At 44.2% G+C, this 21,787-nt stretch overlaps 3 protein-coding genes across 4 annotated transcripts in view; 2 read left to right on the plus strand and 1 right to left on the minus strand.

Moving 5' to 3' along the window:
- The first annotated feature begins 1,014 nt into the window (after positions 1-1,014).
- On the plus strand, positions 1,015-8,005 carry LOC149306955 (Na(+)/H(+) exchange regulatory cofactor NHE-RF4-like). The gene is made up of 7 exons (XM_089538234.1): positions 1,015-1,078; positions 1,120-1,331; positions 1,888-1,977; positions 4,241-4,445; positions 5,435-5,631; positions 6,355-6,561; positions 7,698-8,005. The coding sequence occupies exons 1-7, from the start codon at positions 1,015-1,017 to the stop codon at positions 7,725-7,727; spliced, it is 1,005 nt and encodes a 334-aa protein (XP_089394360.1). The 3' UTR covers positions 7,728-8,005.
- Positions 8,006-8,062: 57 nt separating this feature from the next.
- Positions 8,063-18,952, minus strand: DRC12 (dynein regulatory complex subunit 12 homolog). Of its 2 annotated transcripts, none has more exons than XM_089539157.1 (7): positions 18,717-18,952; positions 14,065-14,149; positions 13,282-13,338; positions 12,371-12,490; positions 11,512-11,604; positions 9,858-9,988; positions 8,063-8,710 (listed from the first exon to the last, which is right to left on the minus strand). In XM_089539157.1, the coding sequence occupies exons 2-7, from the start codon at positions 14,126-14,128 to the stop codon at positions 8,582-8,584; spliced, it is 594 nt and encodes a 197-aa protein (XP_089395283.1). In that variant the 5' UTR covers positions 14,129-14,149; positions 18,717-18,952; the 3' UTR covers positions 8,063-8,581. The 2 variants fall into 2 exon arrangements, with proteins under 2 accessions (XP_089395283.1, XP_089395282.1); XM_089539156.1 differs by lacking the exon at positions 18,717-18,952 and adding an exon at positions 14,795-14,883 and having other exon boundaries at positions 8,065-8,710.
- The window catches only part of CBL (Cbl proto-oncogene), a 46,212-nt gene continuing 43,090 nt past the window's right edge, over positions 18,666-21,787 (plus strand). Inside the window, exon 1 of the mRNA XM_089539155.1 lies at positions 18,666-19,457. Coding sequence (XP_089395281.1) covers positions 19,305-19,457 — 153 coding nt within the window. The 5' untranslated portion in view covers positions 18,666-19,304. The remainder of the gene's footprint in view (positions 19,458-21,787) is intronic.

A 21,787-nucleotide genomic window follows, 5' to 3' on the forward strand; every position in this document is an offset into this window, starting at 1 on the left:
TCATTCTAAACCTGTGGATGCAATGCTTAAAATGGGTATTGGAAACTCTGAAAGTGATTCCCTCCGGATGATAATCAGGGTGAGAATGTGGCAGAAGCTTTGAGAGTCTCATAGGCTTAGGTGACCCTTTCCTTTTCTTCTTGGCATTACAGGAAATTTGAATTTAACCCCAAAGACGGGATTGATAACCCGGTCCTATCGCTGGCGGAAGATGCAGGTAATAGGGAGATGTAGCAGCTGTGTGGATGGACAAGGAAGGACCAAACGTTTCTCTTGCATGGTTTTTGCAAAGAGGGAGGGGTGCTCCTTTTTTCAAATCAGGGACCTGAGTTTAGCTGAGATGCTCCTCTTGCCCAGGGTTGCCTTGTTTTCTTGCACCAGCTTGATCCTTCTACTCATGGTCTGCGTCTGCACAGCAGAATTAATGCAGTTTGATGCCACTTTAACTACTATGGCTCCATGGTATAGAATCCTGGGATCTGCAGCTTGTTGCAGTGCCAGAACTCTTTGAGAAAGAAGGCTAAAAATATCAGAAAACTACAGATCCCCAAATTCCATAGCATTGAGCCATGAGAGTTAAAGCGGTGGCAGACTGCATTAATTCTGCAGTGTAGATGCAGACTTGCCTCCCTTCCTGGGCTACATCAGGGCCGGCTTAAGTAAAACAGCATTTCCAAAGCTGTGGACTAGTGTACCACATTTGTATTAAACCTTTTTTTATGTTAGCCCAAAAAAACTATTGACAGAGAGGCGGGTGCTTGTTGAGGTGCTGAATGAGTCACTGTTCTTGGGAAGGATAGTTCACCTGGTTTCTTAGACTCATGTCTGATCCAGAGTGACCAGGTGTCCTAACTGCAAAGGAGAACAAGGCATTGCAAAATGTAGAACATTCAAGAAAAACAGAAGACGTGACCAGATAAAAGCTAAAAACACTAATATAAATGTAAATTCATGCTTCTTAGTCATGCTCAACATGGAGGACATTTTGGAATTCCTCCTGGACAGAAGGTTGACATGTTGGACATACCCTGGAAAAGGAGGATATCTGGTCACCCTGGTCTGATCAGACCATTGGAAGGTAAGGCATCTTCGATGAATCTCCCATCTTGCCTTTTGCAGAGCCAGAGGAGGAGTCTCAGCTCCGTTTCTGCTTTCTGAAGAAAGAAGATGGCGAAAGCTTTGGATTCTGGTTGCGCCAAGAAGTGGGCGAGAGTGGGCACATTGTGCGCCGGGTGACACCAGGAGGCTTGGCCCACCGGAGAGGACTGAGGAATGGTGACCGAATCCTTGAGGTGAACGGGGTCTATGTTGAAGGCATGGAGCATTTTAGGGTAAGCCTTTAAGACAGGGGTGGGTGCAATGATGCCAGGCCCCAGATCCACTCAGTTCCCAGGCCAAGTCAGGCTTGAGGGTCTGTCAATCAGAGTGTCATTATACTACTCAAAAGCCAGCCTGATGCAATGGTTTGAGTGTTGGACTAGGATTTTGGAGACCAGGGTTCAAATCCCAGTTTGGCCATATAAACCTAGTGGGTGACCTTGGGCAAGTCACACTCTGTCAGCCTCAGAAGATGGCAATGGCAAACCTCCTCTGAATAGATCTTGCCAAGTAAACCCCATGAGTCAAAAATGACTTGAAGGCACACAACAACAAAAACAAAATGTTGGACTACAACACTAACTAGAGAACTGTTCGAGCTGAGATCCAGAGAAAGAAACTTTCCCAAGCTCTAGGTTACAGAACATCCTCCTTGCAATGCTGTTTCTCTCTCTATTCTTTCTCTCTCACAGGTAGTTTGGAAGATCAAGAGCAGTGGAAAACAAGTTTCCCTCACTGTTTTGGATGGCAATGCCTATGAGCTGGCAAAAGCTCTTAGCCGGGACTTAGCCCAGCTCCTGCCACATCACCACCAGCCACGGCTGTGCTGCATCGCCAAGGCCCAAAGCGGCTTTGGCTTCACTGTTTCCGCTCCTGAAGGTTAGCCCGCATTTCTCACCCACAGAAAAACAAAACGCTTCCCACCAAGGGAAAAGCCAGTAGTCTGCCACCAGAATACGTTGGGCAAATCAGGGATGGTTGCGCGGGGCACGTAATTTTTGCAATCATAATTTTTACATGATTTATTGTGCTTCTCTGATTCTGATTTGAAATGTATCCTGTTCTCCACTGCTCTGCTCAGGTCCTGCAAATTCATACCCATGACTTCCTTAATAGAGTCCATCCATCTGATGTATAGTCTTCTCTTTCTATTTCCCTTCACCTTTCCCAGCATTATTGTCTTTTCGAGTGAGTCGTCATACCTTCCCATGATATGGCCAAAGTCTGATAGCCTCCGTTTTGTCTTCTTGACTTCCAGGGACAGTTCAGGCTTGATCTGTTCATGGGCCCATTTGTTTGCTTTTTTGACCATCCCCAGTATCCTCAACACTCTTCTCCAGCATCACATCTCAAATGAATTTATTTTCTTCTTATCCGCTTTCTCCACTGAACAGCTGTTACATCCGTACATGGTGATGGGGAATACAATGGCTTGGATGAGTCTAACTTTATTTCTCAATTGTATATCTTTGCTCTTTAAGATCTTTTTAAGATTTTTTAAGATCTTGCTCTTTCATCGCTGTCCTCTCCATTCCTAGTCTTCTTATCTCTTGACTGAAGTCTCCATTCTGATCAGTGTTTGATCCAAGGTACGGGAAATCTTTAACTATTTCGATTTCCTCATTGTCTAGATTGAATTTGTGTCAGTCCGCCGTGGTCATTATTTTTGTTTTCTTTATGTTCAGCAGTAATCCTGCCTTTGCACTTTCTTCCTTGACCTTCCTCAGTAATTGTTCCAAGTCTATGATGTTTTCCACTGCTCAATATTCCTGGCTTTCCGTTCAGCAATCCTGGGAATTGTGGCTTTGCTAGTTTCCTGTGTGAGTTCTTTTCCGTTAGCATACTCTCCCCCTGGGTTCTCTGCAAAGGGCTTTAAGTCTGAAACGTAGAAGAGTGTTCCTACATTACACATCCCTAGTAGTTTGATACCATTTTTACTGCCATGGATCCATCATACAAAGTCCTGGGATCTAGAGTTTGGCAAGGAATTTTAAATTCTCTGCCCAACTTCTTTCTCAAGTATGGGCTGCTCCTTCCATTGTGTTCTTCTTTGCAGGTGTGAAAGGCACGTTCCGACTTTCGGTGCCAAAGGATGGACCGGCTGATAAGGCGGGAGTCCCAGATGGCTCATGGCTTTTGGAGCTCAATGGGGTTAGCGTGGAGAGCTGGACTTCTGCCCAACTCAACAAAAAGGTCCTAATATTGCAAGTCCTTTGGAGGAACATTGGTTGATTAACCATCAGGTTTTCAGCCTCTTTAATAAGGCCAGAAACCCAAAGGAGGTGGACGCCGGCGTATATACTATTGCATGGGCAGATGGTACTTTTTGGGATGAGGTGGGCATCTTGTGGCCCTTCCCTGTGTTGCTAGATTGAAGGTCCCAGCATCCTTCAATGGTGGCTAGGACTGCTGGGAGTTGGGGACTGGCATCTGGAGTGCTGCAAATGGCCTGGCCTTCTTCTAGGAGATTGTGCAACAATAGTGTTACACCACAGCTACTTCTGTGAAAGTGGTTGCACTTTTTACAAGGTTCCTCCATTTCACATGATGGATGGGGAATGGATACACCTTTGCACAGTAGGCAACTGTGAAATGTTAACATGATTGATTGCACAGCAGTGTGGTCCTGTATAACACTGATGTTGGGTACTCCCAACATAGCCAGTGGTGACCGATTCTGGGTGATTTAGCTAGCTGCTACTCCAGCAAAGGAACTTTTTCAGGATTTGGTTTCATCATGGATGAATGGTGTTGGTTTCATAGGTGAGATGCCAAAGAAGATAATCAGAGTACCTGGCTGATGCTGCACTTTCTTGAGGCCTATTACACTTTGCCGAGTGTCAAATGACATATTTTGTTATCCTTTGTTGGTTGGTTCCAAAATCAAGTCTCCTTTCACACTGAATAATTATAACCATTTGATAGCAGTTTAATGATCTTATGGAAACCTTGGGATGTATAGTTTGGGAGACACTAGAGCCCTCCACAGAGAATTCTAAATATCTTATGAAACTACAAATCTCAGGATTCCTTAGGATATAGCCACAGCTGTTAAAGTCGTATCAGAGTGACGTGTGTAGTGCGAAAGAGACTGAAAATCTATCTGCCTCCTCTTCCCCTTTGGGTCTGATTTGGATTCCAGCTCAAACACAGCAGCAACCCAATGGGAGTTTTGGTGATTGATGCTGAATCAGAGGATTTCTATCGCCAACGGGGCATTAAAGTCACCGCTGCCATGGCTGATGCTTCCCTGGTTCCATTCGAAGTGAGGAAACTGGAGATGGAGAGAAGTCAGGATGGCTACGGGTTTTTGCTGAAAGAAGAAAAATGTTGCTCTGGAAAGAGGGGTAAGTCATCATGGGGCCATTCTGTGTCCTGGGAGAAACCTGTAAAAGAGTCAAAGTATGCATTTCAGCATTAACGTTTCCCTAAAAAATTGTTGTTGTGTGCCTTCAAGTCATTTCTGACTTATGGTGACCCTATCAGGGTTTTCTTGAAAAGTTTCTTCAGGGGGGTTGCCACTGCTTTCCTCTGAGGCCGAGAGTGTGGGACTTGCCTAAGATTGCCCTGTGGGTTTCCATGGCCAAGCAGGGATTTGAACCCTGGTCTCCAGAGTCATATCCAACACCCAAACCACTACATTATGAATAATGGCTGCAATTCTACACCACAGACTACTTTGCGTAACTTTACAAATCCTTAGCTGGATTGTGGAGAGGTAACAAAACCCAGTTAGTGTATTGTGAAGTTGTGTGCCAGGGCATTAGCAAGAGTGCTCCAGTGCACATCAGGCATACCTGTTATGCATGCACTTCTGTTGGGCTCCAACATTTCCTAGCCAGTGTCCAGATGTGTATTGGGGAGCACCCTAATGCCCATTGGTGCCCATTGAGCAATGATCCATTAGTCATCCCACCACTGTGCAATGGATGCCCATAGGTAGTAACTCCACAGCAGCCTCTAGGTGATGATGGACATTGTGAAACTGCCCGATTCTGTTTCCCACACATATAGGTTAATAAGTCCACTTATGAAGATGCATACTGAATTCCAAAGAAACTGAAAGCACACAACAATAGCGTAGTGTTGTTCCAGAAGTGGCACTGAGGTGATCCATCTTTTCCTTCTTTCACCGGCAGAAAAAGACCCAGCCAAAACAGTCAGTGGAAAGGGATAATGGGACCTGTAGTTATAGCAGCAAAGGTTCCCTTACCTTATCCACTTAGGATAGGAGGCTTCTTGTGGTGACATAAAGCACAGCCACATACACAAAGCATGTCTGAAGCCCTCTCAAATAACACTACCCTCTCTGTTTTTCCTTTCCCATGGCTTGCAGGCCAGTTTTTGAGAGAGGTGGATGCTGGGATGCCAGCTGAGAAGGCAGGGATGAAAGATGGTGACCGCCTCTTGGCAGTGAATGGGGAGAGTGCCGAAGATCTCGACCACCAAGAAGTGGTGCTGAGGATCCGTGCCGACAGCAGTCGAGTGACTCTGTTGGCCATTGATGCAGAAGGGAGCAAGTTCTACGATTCGGTATGGACCAGCTTGAGAATTGGGGAATGTCAAGAAGTGGGTGGGATCCTACATGAAAAGATCACCTTTTCTACATACCAACTTCTGACCCAAAGACCATAAGGTTGGCAAAAGCTGGAAAGAGATGTTCACATCTGAGTACAAGACAGATACGACTGGGGTGGGATTGTCATATATTCCTTTACTACAGACCAGAGTTTTAGAAAGTTGCATTTTGGAGTAATGCTTAGAATCCCCCTGGCATTGCTGACAAAGACCTAAATCCGGTGGGTAGAGCCAGCTAGAGTATATCCATTAAATCAATGGGATTCACCTATGTGTCAACAATCAACTCAACGGGTTTACATTATTTGATACAACCAACAGCATTCAAGCCAAAGAAACTAACTTTTCAACACTCTGTTGCCAGCAAACTGGCTTAATATTATTCTTTTTCTCTAGGAAGGATATTACAGATTGGGATGGTGATATGTGGAGAAAAATCAGAGAATTCACATTGCTTTTTCTAAACTACAATTCCCCAAATCCTTTGGCAGGATGGGGAAAATAGCCAGAGTGGATGACTGGAATGTCTCTGCTTGATTGGACAACTAGTTCAGTTGGTTTTTCCCCACGATTCTACAAAAGGATGCAAAAGAGCCCTGATTTTGATATAGGGAGGGGACTCAGATTCACAAACCATGTGCCAAACTGGTTGGTTGGAGTCTCTTTTTGCTCTCCCAGGTTGGAGTATCCCCTCTTCTTTTCTACGATGAAAAGGACCCAGCAGCAGGTTGGACCCTGGCTCATGCCTCTTCTCCTCCCAGCTTGCTTCAAGAAAGCAAGATCCCACCCGTGACAGCCTGCCTTCGTCATCCCAGCACAGGCTCCCATGGGAATGAACTGCCACCAGACCAGCCTGGTGAAAATTCGTGGGCTTTCACAAAAGAGGTAATCTGCATCTACTTCTTGGATAGCTACAGGAACAGCATATTCTCCAAATGTCCTGATATGGCAGAGACGGTCCAAATTAACTCTTTGTCTTCCCATTTCTTCATCTGCTTTAAAAATGTCCCAGTTTCTTTCTCCTCCTTCTCCTTTGTCCTCTGCTTACTTCAGTTGATAAAAACTGAGTTCAAAGTACAAAAGTAGTTTGCACTCAATCAATTCTGTGAGGGATGGGGAAAGGAGAGGCAGAATCATGCCTCCCCAGTAGGCTCAGGCAACAGCAAACTGCTGTAGTGCTAAAATAAACAGAGCTTAAGCAAGGCTATTTGGACAACATTGAAGAACATGCTTGGCTTAAGGAAATGAGTCAGTCTTGAATCAGGAATCCCATTGGTGCACTGTCCTAGCGGTCACCATTTTTCCAGGATCATGAAGTGGTAAGGAGGAAAGGCCAGCAAAGTCTCCTGGTTCTAAGCATCCCATTTTGCCAGTGCTTTCCTACCTTCATGGTTGTTGCACCCTTGGCTTTCCACCACTAGCACACAGGTCTACATTGTCATGCTGGCACCAACACAATTCTTGCCTCAGTGCCTGTGGTATGTTTGTGTGCCAGCTTTGAAAAGAAATGCAGAAAATTCAGAAGAAAAGGCGTGGTGGAATATCTTCCTTGAGCTCCTTTATAGCCTTTTTAATCTTGAAGACAGGCATAGCTGGAAGACTATCTTCTACCCTGGCTCTAGTGAGGGTATATAATAATAATAATATAATATATTACAATAACCCTACAAAGAATGCTAGCTGCTCAGACTTTCCACATGCCCACAACAGACTCCCGAGTGTCATTTTAGGGCACGTTGCTCGCTTGAGAAAGCAAGCAAGCTCTTCCAATGTGCTTCTGTGTCTGATCACCTGGAAGGTTATGCATTACTCACCATAGTTGAGTAGCTATTTTCAAGCCTACCTTAAACGTTACCTTAAAACTGTCTAAACCACAAAAGACCATCTTAAACCTCCCACCCACCACATTTCTAGTTTATGCATTTGTGACTGAGACATTACCTTTCTGCATTTGTTTGTGCTACATTCACACTAGGGACATAACTTGATAACATTTCTCTCTTTTTTTAATCCCCACATAGGGCCAAGATGGACTGAGCCAGGCATTCTAGAAGCTGCCCAGTCATGGTTGCCAAAAATGCAATTTTCAGTTCTAGCTGTGCATTAGTGGCTGCAGGGAATGCTGATGCACAGATGCTCATGGTGAAATTTAACATCTGTGGCCACAGTCTGCTTTTTCTTTCCTTGGCCTACCATACTGCTGCCTTATGGATCACCTCTGCCCTCTGAAAATATTTCCTGCACAGGAGATCCCATGTGATCATGGCTGAAATCTATAGGACTTCTCTGAAGCCACCAAGAGACAATCCTTTTCACTTTGGGGTATGATTCCAACATTCAAAAGGCAAGATGTCTTGCAGCTCAAGGATGACCTTAGCTTTGCCACTGAGGTGAAGAGGGACTAGAATATGTTAAATTTGTTTCTATTTTGAAATATTACCACAACTAAGAAGAGAAACGTAACAGGGTGGTATATTCTGGAACTTCGACCTCAATCCAATGTGCCTACGGGAGCGTATTTGATTCAAATTAATGTTTATAATAGTACTAAAAGGAATAGTTACATTTATATCATGCCTTTCCTTCAATGAGTTCAAAGTGTCATGTGTAGACTTGTCTGTCTTTATCCCCACAATAGCCCTGTGAGGTAGTTCATCGCTAGTTCATTATTGGTACCAGAACTTGGATCTCTCAATTCCTGATCCAATAGCTTCTTCACCACATTGACAGATGACAGCCAGAATGCAATGGTCAGGGAAATAATTGAAATCCACTCTGCACATCCTCAGAAGCTCTATAATTAATATTATTGCTCCCTGAGAGTTTTAAGACCCAATCCCCAAACTCAGCTTCAGGTGCAATGTTAAACTGTGATGAGAATAAGAAGTGTGTTGGGAGCAACCCTTCAGATCTCCAAAGGCCTGAGTCCAAACTCCTTCAGCCGGTCCTTATACTCCAGGTGGATGCCTGTAGCCTCCTTCTCCCAGCTGAGCTTGGTAGTCAGCATCTTGGACAACACATGGTCCAGGCTAGCCTGAGGACAGAAGAAGCAACAGGTAGTAGGAATGGTCTCTGCGTGTATGCATACATCATCACCAAAGGGTTGGGAACAACCTCTAGCAAAACATTTCTGAGAGAGGCAGCCTTTCCAACACAACCATATTCCCAGCAGAGTAACTCCGTGAGTTGACTATGCTTGAGAAAAGCAAAAACCTCTGCCTCTACAGATTTAATATCTTGACTAAGGCATTAGCTGAGACAACATGACCACTTTTGCTTCTAGCATCATTTTCTGAATATTGTGCTTTTTTGTATTGTTCCTTCAAGTTGTTTCCAATGTATGGGGACCTAACGTGAACCTATCATAGGGGTTTCTTGACAAGATTTGCCTATGCCTTCCTCTGAAGCAGTTGACTTGCCCAAAGTCATCCTTTGGGTTTCCATGGTCGAGCAGGAATTCGAACCCTGATCTCAAGAGTTGAAATCCAGTGCTCAAACACTGCCTCAAATTTCATGCTTAGATCCTGGGAATTCTACAACTGCCCTTGGATGGTGTGTTATTCCCCCCATTCCATCAAACCACAGCACCATGGAAAATGGAAGCCAAAACAGCTCATGCTTTATTAATATAAATGTCTTTTTCCAATCGGTTGATTGAATCTATTCTATTCAGCGGCCTTATTCAACTTATGTACCTTACAGTGTGACACTGTAAGGTCAAAGGAGAGCTAAAATGGAAAGATCTGCCAGTTCTGAGGCTGCAGAGCGAGAATGCTAAGAGAAATGAACAACTACTTCAGAACAACTGCCAAAAAATAAATATTTTAAAAAAGAACTGAAGTGAAACTGCCTTTTAAGAAGGTCTGCTTTTAAGATCTTGGGAGACATAACATTCAGAATGGTGGAAGGAAGGCTTTGACCTCTACTTCACAGCACTTCTTTGGGCACAAGAATGCAAAATAAAACTGGTCGGTTTTATTGATAGCAAAGAGGAAAACACTGGGCTGGAGCGACCTGACTGTCTCCATTTTTTGAGAGGAGGCCTTGAGTATTTTAGTACATCCTAGAGCTAAACAATGGTGGGAATAAAATACTTTATTGATTCTTCCTGCGGTTTTGACAATGGCACATTCACTGACCCTAAGACAGCCTGGGCTGTGCCATCCAGCCACCCAACTCACATGGAGGATTTTGTCATAGTCCGTCTCCATCTCGTCAATCTTGTGCTGCATCTCCGCAATGGCCTTGTCCTTTTCTTCCAGCATCCTGGCTTTGTCTTGCTGACTTTGCCGCATCTCTTCCTGACAGGCAGCTGCCAAGTAGAAAATGTAGGAGGGAGAGAAAGCGTGGAGTAAGAGAAAGTCAAGGCAGTGCGGGAACAAAAGCTGAGCAGATGATAAGAGAGAAGGTAGCAGGTCAAGACACTGCAGGAAAAAAATGGACTAGGAAATATGCCAGGGAGCGTGTAATATGAAGCTTTGCATACAAGAAAGTCAACAAGACAACAAAGTTCCTGTGCATGCTACAGATATCACTGAGATTGATGTATCATCTTTATGAGAGGAGGACAAGGTGTGTGTGTCTGTGCTGTGTAATGTTATGTTGAAGAGTTCAGTATTTGTAACACAGACATAAGTTTTACTGTATATTCAAAGATGCTGCTAGCCTCATCCTTAAAATTGTGATGGCATGACACTGTTTCTCTCTAAATAATACATGTTCTTTTTATTACAAAATGTGTGGTTTCTGTTTTTAGTTTATTTAGGATAGGGTTCAGTCATTTCTATCTCTTTCTTTACCACCTGGTATATTTTGAATACCTACCCATCTTGTTGTTGTTGTTGTTCTACTGCCTTTAAATGCAGCAAAGCTTCAACCTGTAGTAGATTTTAGTTTCCACAAGGGGGAGTGTATATTCTGGTGGGATTACTCCCAATTTTATTGTAGCACCTTTGAGACTAACTGAAAGAAAGAAGTTGGCAGCAAGCACTTTCATAGACTTAAGTCTATTTCCTCAGATGCATTTGGAGGAAGCAGACTTAAGTCTTGGAAAGCTCATGCTCCCAATTCTTTCTTTCACTTAGTCTCAAAGGTGCTACAAGATCTCTCTACATACTGATATTACAGACTAACAGGGCTATGTCTTAATTCTTCCAATGTTATTGTTACTATCATCCATAGGATCACCATAAACTGACAAAGAAATTTTCTTATTTGTGTATTTTACTTTTAGTGGATTAGAGCTGGTGTAGACAACGTCTTGCTCAATCATCCCTCCAGATATTCTTGGGTCTGGCGTTCACATGAATCTTAGCCAAATAGCCAATAGCAAAGACCTATGTGAATTCAGTAGCATTTGGAGAGCTATGTTTGCTACCAACCCTGCATTGAACAAAACCAATTTGCTATCTCAGGTCTGGAGAACTACGATTAATTCCCTCCTTATTCCTTATATACACACACACTTTATTCCAAGTTCTGCAACCAGCTACTACATATTCTGTCATTGGAATACATTTTTATTTTATTGTTATTGACAATTTATTGGAAACTTGCATATTGATAAAAATACTCACTAGACTATATTATGAGGCTAAAGTATGGATCTGAAGATTCCACGTCCCTCCAAAAATTTACAGCGCTTTATAAATATAGGTTAATAAATAATAATAATAATAATAATAATAATAATAATAATAATATGCTTTGTAAAGGAAGGGCTCAGTTATTATTTCCTCATAGCCCTTAGATGGAAGACCAGTAACAGGTAAGCATTGCTACCCCATCCCATGCCAATTGGGACCATCTCCAAAGGAGAGAACATGTATGCCATACCAAGCTTTTCCTGCAAGTTCTTCCTCTCGTCTTCTAGCCATTGTGCCCGAGTATCAGCTTGGCGCTGAAGCTGCTGGTACTTGCGGACCATCTCTGGAAACACAAGGTGGAACATGGAATAAGGAGACTGAGAAGAGAAATAGGCATCTTCATCCACCATCCCTACCCTGGACCAAGAATTATTTTTTATAAAAACAACTGTCTGTAGTGCTTGGCAAGGTAAGAGAAGCTGAAGAGACTGGTCCCTGCCCTGAGGAAATTACAATAACCCTTGTGCCAGTCGGGGGAGAAATAATGAGGGATTGGAAAAAAGGGGACAAACATGGATCAGAATACGTGGAATAACAGATCACACTGTCGGCTGTGGTAGGAACCTAGGTCATGTCCTAATTTCTAGTAAGACAGCATTCTTGACTAGGTCTACTACTGGGGAAAAAAGTCTTGCAACATTTTAAGGACCAGTTATTGCATCATGAATATATTATGGAATACTTTCTGTATATGGGATCTCACACTGCTTCATCATAGCATTAATATCTGCTGGCAAGGCAATGTGCAGAGGCAATCGGCATTCGCACAGCGCTCTGGGTGCTTTAATGGACAACCTTCATATGCAACAGTTCCACTTGCACAACTCTGCCTATGCTGCACTTCACTAAATGGTGCGGACTGGCCTTGCAGCTATGGAGCATGGCAAAGTTGCTTTTTTGGGGGGGATTATAGATCCTAGAGAGAATGTGTCAGCCAGGGTTGTGGATGCTGTAGTCCCAAAAAGCAAATTTTCCAAGCTCAGGGCAGTTAGCCAGTGACAGAACACGGGTTTTGTATTTTTTTAAAGGGAAAAAAGACATCAATGCACCTTCAAAAATATCCTTTTTGTCACCTCGTGCTTCCTCCAGTTCCTTCTCCAAATCGACCAGCTTCTGCTTCAGTCCTTCACTATCAGCCATTGCCTGCCTGGCTATATCCCGCCGGAGAACTGCAAGCCAGAAGGAAACACATGACAGTTTTTGTCCTGTGCCTTCAAACTCTTTCTGACTCCAGGAGACTCTTAAGTTGGGATTTTCTTGGCAAGATTTACTCAAAGGAGGTTCCGCATGGCTGAAAGACTGGGGATGCCCAAGGTCATCCAATGGGTTTCTATGAGCACAAATTTAAACCACGGTCTCCCAATCTTCATCCAGCACTCAGACCACTACACCACTCTTACTCTACACATACAGCACATACTGGCATATATTCAGTTAGAGCATTAATCTCTTTTCTTGCCATTTTCCTCAGTTCCTTGATCTATATTATTCTTTCTGCATCTTTGATGCAAAGTAGCTAAAGGGTATGTCTTTTAATGGAGCATCCTGAGTTCATGCAAATGCATGCAAACTTTTAGATTTACACAGAATTCTTTGGCTGTTGGAATGAGAAAAAATGTGGAAATCATCTTCACCTACAAGGAATATCGTGCCTACATGAATATGTGAGGCTTCTTTATATTCAAGACAATGCTTTCAATTGTACTCTGCGGTATTTGGCATTTTCACATTTTCAAGAAAATGCTTGGATAGGTTGATGGAGAAGAGGAAAGAGATGGTGGGGAAATGGAAGAATGTCAACTCTTGAAAGTCTTTTGCAAAAAAGTCCTCCCTACCTCCAGCAAATTCTTTGCACTCAGTAGGCATAGGTTTTTGTACAGTGTTCTTACTAGGATTACGAAAATGTCAGCTTTCCTCCACTTTGCAACATCTATGCATGATACTGAAAAAGTTTCCTCACCAAGGTACTGTTTAAGAGTGTCCACTTCCAGCTCTGACTTCTTGTATTTTTCCTCATCTGGAAGGAAATGAAAACACATACCAAGTGTTAAGTCAGTAAGAAAGAGGAAAGGCCTTGACAAGTTACCAGCTATCACCCTTTGAACAACTACACGATTCAGAGGTGGGATGGATTTCCGGGGGAGTTAAGTGACCACATATAAACTAGGGCTGGCATTCTGATGGCCTTTATATGGGCACCAAATCGAATCGAGTACTTCTGCAACATCTTTTGCGAGCTGCCGTGACATTACAAATGGAAGGGTGACTCTTACTCAGTGGTAGTAAGGTGGGTGACTGATGCACTGGGCACCAATGTGCATTATTACATATTGCTAGGAAGTGCTGGGGACAATAAGAGTGCCCATAGCACAAGAGAAGTGCCCGATGCCAGTGTAGTGTAGAGGTTTAAGTGTTGGATTATGAATATAGAGGCTAGGTTTGAATCTCCACTCTGCCATGGAAACCATTGGGTGATATTGGGCAAGTCACAGTGTCTCAGAGGAAGGCAGAGGGAAACCTCCTCTGAAGAAAACCCTGTGATAGGAAGTGCCTTAGGAATGCCATAAGTAAAAAATGACTCGAAGGAACACCAGAACAAGGTTTGTTGTATTTCTGCAATGTAGCTACAGATTCATAAAATTACAAAATGTAGACTGTGACATAGGACTGAGATGCAAAGAACACTAAGGTAGGACTCTGCAAATCTGAGGCTGTCAGAATCACCCCCATCATTGCGTCTTACCTGGCACAGTCTTCTTCTTTGTTTTCCCTGCCTTCTTCCCCTTTCCTTTCTTGGTGGGAGCCATTTCCCGACCTTCCCCTGTTGCCTGCAAATGAGAAAGGAAACGGAGAGGAGGAAAAAAGGACTGGACAGCTTAACCAAAGCATTACAGTATTTGGGGTTGTCTTGCTTTCTGAGGAGACCAAACCCACCACTGCAACTAGGATTGCCCAAGTAAAAACTGGAAACAGCTCCCGTAGTTTTAAGGAAAGGAAATTTCAGCAACTGGTGCTTGGTTGTGTGAAATTCCCTCTTTTGAACAACCATTAAAAGTACAGGAGCCCTCTCCAGTTTTCAGTCTGGCGACCCTATTTGCAACATTTGCATCCAATGCAGCATAGTGGTTTGAGTGTTGGACTACAACTCTGGAGATCAGAGTTCAAATCCAGTTCAGCCATGGAAACCCATAAACAAGTCAAACACTCTCAACCTCAGAGAATGGCAATGGCAACCCCCTTCTGAAGAAATTTGTCAAGAAAACCACATGATAGGGTTGCCTTAAGATTAAGATCACCATAAGTCAGAAATGACTTGAAGGCACACAAAAGAATAACAATAACCCATTACTGGTATTAATTAAATGGGTACTTATTAAACAGGTATCCCTTTGCAAACTCTTAAGGGAGCAGAGGGAGGTTGTTTTTGTTATGCACATCATAATGGTGCAAGAATAAGTTGTGAGAAGAAGTACCTGAAAGCAAAGCCTTTGCAGGTTGCTGCAAGTTATCCAGAACGCTCTTTTGCAGGTGTGTCATTCAAAGCAGCCAATTTGCAAGGAATGGGGGAAGAGACGCCTGGATTTCGGGAAGCCTATCCGGGCCGGAGCAAACCAGGTCCCCTTGGGTTGCTAGGCAATAGGCACACATTAGCTGCCACAGCAACCAAACCAAACAAACCAGCAACCCAGGTCTGCGAAAGGAGGCCTGTGAAGTTGCGTCCAGAGGAAAGAAGTCTTCAGACTAATAATGTAAAACTTTTTCCTCCCCAAAAAGGTGGGGTTAAGCAGCATCCTGTTTCACAGATGCTCCCAGAATGAACCCAACATCTCCATGCAATGTATAGCGTCGAAGGCTTGCAACATGTATATTGTGCATTTTGGTTGTCCCAACACAGATATCGCTGTGTTGTGGATTTTGGATGATACTGTATTTTGCGATATGGCCAACCCGGCTACTCCTGGATATGTTACCTCCACTCAACGTTTGCCTTAAATATTCTTTGCATATCCACATCCACAAATGTCATAAGCACCCAGAGCTGAGGAAAGTTACTTTCTGAAAATAACTCATTATTTGTTACAGGGTTTTAAAAATAACTTGCTGCTGTCACTCGCTATATTGATGAAAACAGGTAACTTGTTATTGCTGTTGCTCACACCTCTGCATATAGATGCATAAGACGTATATAACTGTTGGGGTGTGTCGGATGGTTTTGTTACTGTTGTGTTGCCATTGTTTTGGACTCCTGCTTTGGACGCGAACTGGGCAACTTTCACCATCATAGCTACCTTGACTTTGTGGTTCGAGGGAACAGTTTGTCCTCTGATTCTGAAAAAAATAAACAATGAAGACGACTTCTGTAAAGTTAAGCCCTGCCTCACAAACCTTTTAAAGTTCTTCTCGCAGTGTGTGTAAAATATATATATAGGACTGAGCCATTGTTTACTTGGACTTCCAGAAGGCTTTTGACCAAGTTCCTCACCGGAGACTGCTGAGCAAGCTGAGCAGTCACGCGAAAAAACAAGAAGAGCTCCTTTTATGGATTGAAAACTGGTTAGAGACGAAGGAGGAACACATTGTCAGTTTTTGCAAAAGAGCTGGATCTGTGGCTTGACACTTGCTAATACCTTGTCTGATAGAGACTGGAAGAGTTATATTAGGACCGCAGCTGTCGGAATCTCTTGGTTAGCATGGCCTTCACAGACTGGAGGACTGGAGAGTTGTAGTCCAAAAGATAACCTTTGCAAGCTCTGTACTATCAGAGCTTTTCCAACTCGCCTTTATAGGTTCTGTCGGGTCAGGACCCAAAATGCTGAGCAGCCAAGGTCCCTGATCTGGCTTATTCAGACCTGGATATCTGCAACAAGACAGAGCTTCTGCTTTTTGAAGATTTCCCTCTTCGATTCGCCGGATTTAAGTTGCTGAGTGGACCTAAAGTGGCAGTGATGGTTAGCATCAGATGTGAATGTTGTTTTTAGCATATCAGTACAGTATATATAGTCAGCCTGTGCCATACGCGGGCTTCCCTTACGCAGCTTTCAGCTCGCCCTGAAGCTATGGTGCAAATAATAATAATAATAATAATAATAATAATAATTTTACTTATATACCACCTTTCCAAGAAAATCAAAGCTGTTTACAAAATTACAGAAAAATACATAATACATAAACGATTTACATAAGCAAATAAATACCTAAACAGTATTTAACGTATACAAACTAAAATTCCATCCCTCATCCCTTAACTAAAATTAAATGAATAGCGCATGTGCCCATGGTACGCACACCGCATCATGTGCACGCACCCCATTGTTTTCAATAGGCACGAAAGCATATGTGATTTTCCCCTTACATGGGGGGGGGGGGGGTCCTGCGCATAAGGAAAGGGCTGACTGTACTCAACTATAAGTCAAAAAACTTATATCCAGAATTTGATCCTAAAATCCTAGGTTGACATATATATATATATATATATATATATTGATTTCTATGTAGCATTACTATATTGACCCATATATATATGGGTCAATATAGTAAGCCCTATAATATATATATGGGTCAATATAGTAATGCTGTATAGAAATCAAAATCCATGATTTTGGCCCTAAAACTTTCTCTCGACTTATACGTGAAGTCGACTTGTAATGAGTACACACTTGTCCCTCCATATTATTTAGGGTTAGGGGCACAAGACCCCTGTGAATATGGAAAAACCGCAAATAACAAAAACACCATGTTTTTACCAGAGAGGAGGCCTCTCTAGGAATCTCTAGGTCCTCCAGTGCAACTCCGACAGACACTGACCATAGAAATGCGATGGATTAGCTACAAAGGCCTAGTAGAGCACTCTCTCTAGGAATCTCTAGCTCTTTTGGTGCAACTTTTAGTTACAGTTGACCATAGAGTTGCTCTGGAGGACCTAGATATTCCTAGAGAGAACGTATTAATCAAATCCATGAATAATCAAATCTGCAAATATCAAAGCTGCAAATATGGAGGGATGAGTGTAAATGGTATAACATTTCTGTATTTCAGCATTTTATAGTCGGTCAGTCAACCTTTATGAGGCATAGGAAAACAACATGCATTTACAATAAAACTTCAGGATCGTTATTAAAATTCAAGCCACAATCTTGTTGCCTCCACCGGAAAATTGGCCATTGACCTGGCAATATGTGGGTCCCTATCTTCCAATAGGTATCCCACTGATGACCCATTTGTCGTGTTTTATCGTTCGTTTTGACCGCATACGTTCCAGCGTGACGTCCTTCGGTGGAAAAGGGTCTTATACGTGAAGGTTATTCTCATTTTTTATTTTCATTTTTAAACTCCTAACCCTTTGGAAACCATGTATGCGTAATGGCAGACAGTAGCAAAGGTCGGTGATGATGGCGGGTGTGAGGAAAAAGCCAAGACATTGCGCAAAGCGCATTATGCCTTGATGTGGCTCCAGGAGAAGGCGGAAGCGTGGTTGCGTTCCTTCTTCATCTTGTGGCAGAGGCTTCTGTGGCGGAGGGCTTCCTGGAGGCAGAGTTAGTACTTTCCCTCTGAGGTTACAATGGGGTTTCAATGGATTTTGGGGAAGTTGCAATACCCAGTCACCTTGTTTTCATTGCGGAGGGCTGCCAGGTAAAATAAATAAATAAATAAATAAATAAATAATAATGTATTTATTTATTTATTTCTCGCCTCTCTGTGTAAGGACAAGGCTTCAGTATGTATAGATACAAAAAGGTTGTATGTACAGCGCTGTGTAAATTTACAGCACTTTATAAATAAAGGTTAATAATAATAATAATAATAACAATAAATAAAAATAATAAAACCCCCAAAAATGGTTTTAAGTTAATGGTGCTTTCACCTTAAGTTTTAATATTGTTTATTTATTTATGGTATTTTATGTTATATATTAAATATATATATATATATATATGTAATGTAATATATATATATATATATATATTATATATAACATAAAATACCATAAATAAATAAACAATATTAAAACTTAAGGTGAAAGCACCATTAACTTAAAACCATTTTTGGGGGTTTTATTATTACATTACATATATATATATATATTAGCATTATTTGATTATTTAAAAATGGTAAATTAATGCTTTATATTTTTTTATTTCATTTAAACCCTTTCGAATCCCATTTTTGGGAGATAAACCCTATAATTAAGATGAATAAATGAATCTGAAGGATGCCTTCCAGACTCCTGCCATTTTGCCCACACTCAACATGGCCGCCGCGAGTGCAACTTCACCCTACTGCGCATGCTCCGCCCGTCTCCCTCGCGCGGAGCATGCGCACTCGTGGACAACAAACGAAAGGCCTTTTAAAAAACCAAAGCCCGCCCCTTTGAGAGGCGGGGCTATGCTAATGAACCTTGGATGGGCGGGGCTTCGTTTTCCGTCACGACAGGAGACAGCTTTTCTCTCGCTCTCCACTCAGAGCAGCCTTATCTTATATGGAGAACAAACGAGAGGTAAAAACAACCCTTATACGACGTTTAAAACCGTCCCCGGCGCCCCCTTTTCCCCTCAAGGCCTTGCCCCGCCCTTTAATCCTCTAGACCAATCACGTTTCTGAAATAGACAGCGAAGGGGTGAGCTTTAGAAACCAAGGACCAATCAGGATTTAGTTTTAAAAAGGGGGCGGAGGCTGTGGAGAGCGGATGGCCAATCAGAACGCGCAGGCTGCGCGTGGAGTTCCCCCCTCCCTTTTTTCCTCTTCTTTAAACCGCCCTGTTCGTCCCGCCTCCTTTTGGAGGGTGAGCCAATCAGAGAAGCGAGTGTCGGGAGGCCTGTGGCGGCCGAGCCAATCAGAGCGGGCGTGGTCGAGGGGAGCGAGGAGGGCGCTTCCGGTGCCCCTCCTTCGCTTCCTTTCTCTTCGTCAGTCGGGCGCGTCCCCGGCGCCTGAAGGAGCCTCCTTCGCCTGCTCCTGCGCGCCTCGGTCTGTCTCTCCGTGGCCCCGATGTCGGCTCCGCTGAAGAAGGGCCCCGGGGGGCTGATCGGGCTCATGAAGGACGCCTTCCAGCCCCACCACCATCACCACCACCTCGGGCCCCACCAGCCCGGCGCCGTCGACAAGAAGATGGTCGAGAAGTGCTGGAAGCTCATGGACAAGGTGCGGGAGAGCGAGCGAGGGATCCCCGATGGCCGGGGGGCGGCTCTGGGGCGCGGTCGCCCGGGGAGGGCGCCCTGGCAGGGCTCCATTTTGAGGGCGGGGCTTCGCCTTTGGGGTCGCCATGGAGGGCGGTGGGCTGGGGGTCAGTCTGGGCGAGGGGTGCCTTTGGGGGTCCCTTTGGAGGGTGAGGCTGAGGGGTCGCCAGGGGAGAGAAGAGGAGAGGAGGGTCCGTCTGGGAAGACATCTAGGGGGTCCCTTTGGGGCTGAGGGGGGTCATCCTGGGATGCATTTTGAGGGTGAAGTTTAGGGGGGCTTCGTTTTGGGGCGAGGCTGGAGGGGGTCATGGGAGAGAGGGCTTCATTTGGGGGAGGAGAGGTTGGCAGGGGTCCATTTTGAGGGTGGGCTCAGGGTGGGGCTTAGGTTTGGGGGTGAGGCTGAGGGGTCGTCATAGAGATCAACTAGGGGTCAGTCTGGGGCGAGGCTGGGGGGGTCATCTAGGGGGGGTTCCTTTTGGGGGGTGAGGCTGGAGATCATCTTGGAGCAGAGGCTTTATTTTGGGGGGTGAGGCTGGGGGGCTGTCATGGGGCGGAGGGGTCGCTCCAGAATGAGGGGCTTCCTTTGTGGGCGAGGTCAGGGGTCCATCCTGGCATCATCATAGGATGGGGGCTTCGTTTGGGGGTGAGGTTATATTTGGGGGGTCTTCCAGGGGTGGGGGTCATTTGGGGGTGTGAGAGTGGTGGGTCACCCTGGAGTGGGAGTTCTGTTTGGGGGAGATGGTCAGCTTGGGGGGGAGTCACTTTGGAGTGGGGCTGGGGGCCATCCTGGGATGAAGGGCTCTCCCCGGAGTGGAGGCTTCATTCGTGGGGGGAGAAGACACAGAGTGGAAATGTCATTCTGAGGAGAGGTTGGGTAGGCCATTTTGGGGTGATGCTTTGGGTCATCCTGGGGTGGGGTTTCACTTCAGGGAGAGGTTGCGGGGGTCATCCTAATGGAATACAGTTGGGAGTCATTGTGGAGAGTGGGTTTTGCCTTGGGGGTTGTGGTGTGGGTTGTCAAGTGGGGCAGGGCTGTGATGGCCCACAAAATGGTTGATCTTTCCACCATCCCCACTTACCCTTTGGGTTTGGTGATGGGGATTACTCTCCAGGCAAGGCTGGGTTCATCACAGAGGTGCCCCCTTCTTTCCCCATGGAAGAATTGGGCCTTGAATTGAGCTTGCTTAGGTAGCTTTACAATGCCTAGCATGCATTAAAGAATCCATAAATAGTAGATGGCATTGCCAATGCTGTAATGCTTTTTCCGACTCTAGTAGCCACCTTGAATCAAATGTTGAATGGTCTCACAATTCAGTTGGGGCTGTTAACAAGTGCAATGAATAAGAGGATTTGGGCTAGAGTTATTTAATATTCATTGTGAGGGTAAAAGCTTCTATAATGAATCTTATTGCTGTCCTTTGAAAGGGAGATATCTGCATGAATTGATGTATGTAGGAGCAGTTCTGATAGCAAGGAGCAGAGTGCTTGGCTTTCTGGTGTTTGCATTAGTGGCGAATTAACTGATGTGTATAGTATACACTGGGTTTGCCTTTGCCTTTCTCTGAGGCTGAGAGAGTGTGACTTGGCCAAGATCACCCAGTAGCTTTCCGGGGTCAAGCTGGTGTTGAAGCCCTGGTTTCCAAAGTCATTGTCTACCACTCAAACCACAACACCACAATGGCACTCGTGACAGTCACTACCCATCTCAAATCCCCACATACTGGATATTGCTGCCAGCAGAGTCCTCACTGGATCTGCTTGCTCAACGTCCTGCATAAGGTTTTTAGGCCAAAGGTGCAGGACCCTTGGTTTCTAAGATGGTATTGGACTGTGACTCCCAGTATTCTTAAGCATTGCTTGTGTTTCCTAGGGCCACTGAGACTTGTGGTCCAACATCATCTGGAGGCGCATGCGGTTTCCACTTACGTTCTAGGCTCTTCGCTCTAACATTGAGCGTAGTGGTTAAGCACTGGGTCTGGCTGACTTTAACAATTGCAATTCTACTAAATACAGCTTATCATATGGTTGTTATTTCACTCTTTATTTGCCAGCTCACAAACTCTAGTTTGCTGGCTTTCTTTTAATACACCATAAACTCATTTTAACACACACACAGCTTTTCTCACACAGCCTCTCCCCCTTCAAAAGTCTTCTATTCCTCTTTTGTATAGAATGGGAAACCGAAGTGGGGTGGACTGGGATAGATAGATACGGGGAATGTCTTGCCTATAACTATATAAGCCTTAGAGGAAAAAAATAGAGGTTGGGTGGTGGAAGCTATTGGGAAGGTGCGCT

Source organism: Sceloporus occidentalis, unplaced genomic scaffold, assembly GCF_023333645.1.
Source record: "Sceloporus occidentalis isolate IW3139 unplaced genomic scaffold, rSceOcc1.0.p SCAF_9, whole genome shotgun sequence".
Taxonomy (NCBI): domain Eukaryota; kingdom Metazoa; phylum Chordata; class Lepidosauria; order Squamata; family Phrynosomatidae; genus Sceloporus; species Sceloporus occidentalis.